The 5,116-nt window shown below is 42.2% G+C and overlaps 1 protein-coding gene across 1 annotated transcript; it reads right to left on the reverse strand.

Moving 5' to 3' along the window:
- Positions 1–1,579: 1,579 nt before the first annotated feature.
- SST (somatostatin) lies at positions 1,580–2,775 on the reverse strand. Its single transcript, XM_068545454.1, has 2 exons — positions 2,638–2,775; positions 1,580–1,792 (listed from the first exon to the last, which is right to left on the reverse strand). The coding sequence occupies exons 1-2, from the start codon at positions 2,773–2,775 to the stop codon at positions 1,580–1,582; spliced, it is 351 nt and encodes a 116-aa protein (XP_068401555.1).
- Between the last annotated feature and the right edge of the window lie 2,341 nt (positions 2,776–5,116).

The raw sequence follows: 5,116 nt of genomic DNA on the forward strand, positions 1-5,116 counted from the left end.
AACTTAAAATCCCCTGGCATTCATGCAATCTATGCACTGCTCGGAAAACTATTAAGTTGTGTTCTCTCCTGTGCTTTAATCATAATAATGTGATTCTATTACTCCATTGAGTTGGTTGGTAACCAGAAGTACATAAGGCATTTAACAGAGACAGATTCCCTAAGTGGACACATTAATTCCCTCCTAAATGCCTTGTAAATAAAAGATTCACCAGTACCTCAAAGGATGTTCTGTTTTCACAGAGCTTAGTAAAGTGGCTTAGATTTTCTCTTGTTTGATCAGCTGTTCAGGAATTAACTTCCACTAAGCACGTTCACATTAAAAATGTGTATTATCTAACATAAATATTTTCTGTAAAATAAGAAATTCCTCTTAGATGTTTATATGCTCCCATCAGAAAGTTCATACAATGGGGATTTACACTGAGTTTCTGTGTTTATATTTGGTTTCTTATTCTAGCAGTTATTCAGAAATACAGTTGATAGTTAAAACACACATCCCCAAAGGGACACCTTTTTAAGGTCTCTGTGAATTAAATTAGCAATGTTTTTATCTCTGTCTTGAGCAGTACCACTTAGTTTGTTATTATAGTACTAATAATAATAGCTAGCAGGTACTGACTATTTTTATTATTGTTTGCATTTTTATTTGACTCTCACTTTGATAAAATCAAAAGAAGGCTTGAGATATCTCCTTCCGTTATTCTGCAATTATGATATTGTACTCCGATACCTTCAATAGTGTTGCATTCACTGAGGTGACCCAACACACACATTTCTTGCAACCCATAGCTCTCACGTTGGAATCTTATAATTAAATTGGTATTTCCCCCTGAGGAAAAAAATTTAGGAGCTTACTTTTAAAACAGAAGCAGTCATTTAACCTTGTTCAGTTACAGAGAGGATCGTCAAAGAAGATATTAAAGCAATGTTCTTCTCTAGATAAATGTTCACAAACTATAAACACATTTTAAAAGCTCAGAACTTTATTTTAGCTATTTAAGCCAGCTTCTTTCCTCCAACTTCTAAGTGATTTTTCCCTTCTATTTTTTATATATCATTTATTTTACATATCAGCCTGGTGGTTAGTTGGACATTTCAGCCTGCCTACCCATTAATACTAATACTCACTTCAACATATAATTTTAAGGGTATTTAAAATGTAATTGATGTTTGTGGCAGCCCCTTCCAATAACTACCGCTGGATTAAAACTAGAATTCATAGAGTTAATTGAGATTATTTATGTTTAAAATAACCCAAACTATCTAGGTTACCATTTAAAACATAACTTTTATTACCACAGGGAATTTTAAACAGTATGTCTGTGAGATTTGGAGTGCATATCTCAAAACTTGCCTGAAATCACGAAGTTAATCATATAGTATTGAACAGAAAGGTTTAACTCAATAAGAAACCAACATCCTTTTTTTTTGTAATTTCATCATAATTTTATTTTGTATTTACAGTCTTCAATTCCTAATGCAAGGGTCTTACTGAGGATAGGGGGGATCAGGGAGGAGAGACGGGGTTTGGAGGAGAGGAATCAGAGGTCTTATACAGACAACATTAATTAATAAAGTTAACAGGATGTGAAAGTCTTCCAGAAGAAGTTCTTGCAGCCAGCTTTGCGTTCTCGGGGTGCCATGGCCGGGTTTGAGTTTGCGGATCTCTGCAGCTCCAGCCTCATTTCATCCTGCTCAGCAGCCTGTGACAAATCTTCAGGCTCCAGGGCATCGTTCTCTGTCTGGTTGGGTTCAGAGAGCAGTTCTGCCAAGAAGTACTTGGCCAATTCCTGTATGGAGTGGAAGGAAGAGCGAAAGAGAGAGAGAGAGAGGATAAGAATGAGGATGGTGGAGAAGGAGAAATGGAAAAGCCTGCTTGAAAAACAGATTTAACCACACCCAAACCCCAATTTTCACAGCTGTGCACTTTCTGTCACACTTAAAATTGGTTAAGGATATAAAAACAAGGGCTGTTGTTATAATCACCAAGTACCCAAAGAAGCTTTAAAAACTCAAATGTTTCTGCAAGTTTTCTGCTTCTGTAGGTTTAAAATACACACATAGAAAGAAATAGATCGTTAGTTTTTCAACATGAGCCAACAGTTTCTTTAACTCAATTTCCATATCATGAGTGGCAAACTAGAATTGTTCTTACCATTTTTACTAAGTCAGCTGTGGAGAACGAGACCTTTCACAATCGTAAACATGTTGTGTTCTGGCTGTAGAGCGCCAGTTAGCCCCCAATCCCGCTGCTTGGGAGGGAGGTGGTGCTTAGGACAGTAGCAGCTTCAGAGGTCCGTGCTTTCAGCACCTGGGTCAGCACCTCCCGCGGTCAGCACAGGGGATAAATGTCATCATCCCTTCGAGCTCAGTTACCAAGGTCTTGGAATTTTCTTGAATGCTAAAGAACTCACCTGAACAGTGACCTGCTGCGCTGATCAGGGGAAACAAAGAGGTAAAAAGGGATTCTGGACTTTGAAAGTTTTCCTGTGAGCTTTGGTAGCTAAGGGACCCAGAAAAGCACTGGCACTCTTTGGGAGCGCCTCTTAAATTCACCCAAGGGATCAGAGGCAAGGCCAGGGAAGGTTGGGAGGTTCTGGAGAGGGGAAAGAAGACGTCGAGGGAGTCTCCTTACCTGCTTCCCAGCGGCAGCAGCCAGGGATTTCTGCAGAAACTGACGGAGTCGGGGATCTGAGGGCGCGCCGGTGACACCGCCCAGAGCCAGAACGATGGAGAGCGCGGCCAGCGCGCACTGGAGACGGCAGGACAGCATCTCGGCGGCGCCGGAGAAGCCGAGCTAGAGTGCGGTTGGTCAAACTCTAGGAGCTGATCGCAGGCAGCAGCAACGGCTCTGAACCTCGCGACTCCTAAAGCGGCTTGTATGCTCTCCTCCGTCTCCCCCTTTTTAAACTCTCTCTCTGACGTCAGACTAGGAGGCGCCCCCAGATCTCACCAGCGCTTTTACGCACCATTACCCTCGTGAAATCAATCACAGAGGTGAGAGGAAGCTACACAATCAAAAGTGGCTTATTAAAAAAAATTAAATCCTGCACAGGCACAGGCCCACACGATTCCACACGTCACACCATCTACACAATCTTTTTATATTCACTCAGTGCCACGCACATACACACTCCATAATTTCACTCACACATGTGCACACTTAATTACACACACTCAAAGACTCAGCCCCTGGAGAAGCAAATGCACTATCACACTCAGCCGCACACACATAAATGTACCCAGACAATTCTAGCCACCATCATGCTCAAACATTTTAGGAGAACCCAATGCAAAAGTATATGAGTGTGACAAGTGGAGATGGTTACAAGCATTCTTTGTGACAGTGAATGTCATCAGCATTCCTCTAAGAACAGATTTGAAAATGGAATGTGGATTTTAGAAGGACTAAGTCACCTTTCTCCATTAACTCTGTAAAGAGTCTTGTAGATTAAGATGTAATGGGGCTCGAAAAGAACTTCACTTTTCCTTATAATGGAAGAGTACCTTAAACTCACCCTCCATCCCTCTTTCTCAGCAGCAGAGGCACTTCTAGTCTGCTTGCCATTCCACTGTGACAAAAAATGCTGAAGGAAAAAAAAGTGAGATTGACTTCATTTTGGTCCTAGAAACTTGGAGCTAGAAAGAAATCTCAGAAAACATCTACTAAACCTCAGAGTTTGAGTCACTGAGCCTAGAAATAGGCAGTGAAATTCTCTGGCTCACATAGTACACAGCTGGAGCAAGGACCAGACCTCCACATTCCAAGGCTAGGATTCTTTTCACTCAACTCTGAGTTTTCTAATGGATTCCTGGCTAGTAGTAGCAGTTTTAGGTCAGGGACTCCCAGTCTGGACATACAGAAGTCCAGGAACCCCCTGAATGTAAGTGACCATTATTGTAAGTCTCTGTGTGAGAAAAGGATCAACGGTGCTCCCCTGTTCCCCACACAAATAAAAAGGAAGTTTGAGAAATGCTGTTCTGGAATTCTGGTTGTGATCTAGTTAGATGTTTGCTGTCCTGATCAGAGTTCTGGTAGCTTTTTCTTTTCTTTTTTTCCCCCAGAATAATTCCTTATCAAGGAATGGCCAGCTAATATCCTGGCATGGACCAGATGATCCCTGCAGGCTCTTCAAGGGCTGACATTTTATAAGCTTCAGGTTCATAAGAGCTGAAAAAAATTCCTGTATCTCCAGAAACCAAGTGAAGCAGAGACCTTGACTAATCCTGTCACCAGCCAGGCATCACATATGTATTCTCAATACTTAGACCAAGACCGCAGTGTTGAGAGGCAGGAGGGGTTGGGAGGTGTCCTGAATGGCTTGAATAATTGTCACCTTTTCTTTTTGTGTCTGTAAGCTAAAGCAATAAGAGAAGGCACAGCAAGGAGTGCTAAAGCTTCCAGGGCTTGGTGAGTCCAGACAAGGCTTAGCACAAGGAAGGCATTAAAAAGTCATTCACATGTGTTGGAATAGTCTGGGAGAGCAATGGATCTCAGACTGCAGAACACAATGCATGTTATTTTCTCTAGATATCCTGGAACCTTCCTAGGCCTATAGCTGGGGGTTCAGAGTCTAGTTATGTCAACCCAACTGTCCCAAGGCACCCTCAAATGATCTCACATCTCTTCCACTCAAGACTTGCCCTTGGCAGCCCCATTGAGTAGAGAAGAATTTTCCTAAAACAGGAACCAGCCGAAGAACAAATAGCAGCCCCTCCATCTTGCTCTATGCTCTCTTCTACTTCCCTCCCCAGACTCCTGCCCCTCTCCTTCCACATCTTTATCCTCCTTTTTCCTCTTTCTCCTTTCCCAAACCTTTCTCTGAATTTCTCTCTCCAAATCTTCCTTATTCAATCCCCCTTTTACTTTCTTTCCCCACTCCCTATCCTCATTCCTCTCTGTTGTATTTCCCTCTCCCCAGTCATTTTCTGACTTTGGTCTGGTTCTATCTGGCTTCCTTCTGCCTTCTCTGCACGTCTCTCTCCCTTCCCATTCTGCCTACCCAATATCTATCCCAGTCTCTGCCTCTAGTCTCGTCCTCTCTTAAGCCCCTCCTTCCATTTCTTCCTCTTTCCTTCTCAGCTGTTTCTCATAAAAAAAAAAAACACTCATG

This window comes from Eschrichtius robustus, chromosome 6 (assembly GCF_028021215.1).
Source record: "Eschrichtius robustus isolate mEscRob2 chromosome 6, mEscRob2.pri, whole genome shotgun sequence".
Classification (NCBI taxonomy): Eukaryota; Metazoa; Chordata; class Mammalia; order Artiodactyla; family Eschrichtiidae; genus Eschrichtius; species Eschrichtius robustus.

What these genes read in the sequence shown, in the direction of transcription:
- SST (XM_068545454.1), bottom strand. Translation starts at nt 2,775, where the DNA reads ATGCTGTCCTGCCGTCTCCAGTGCGCGCTGGCCGCGCTCTCCATCGTT. An exon ending in CTGCTGCCGCTGGGAAGCAG is followed by an intron (nt 1,793 to 2,637) that starts GTAAGGAGACTC and finishes CACTCCATACAG; the next exon opens with GAATTGGCCAAGTACTTCTT.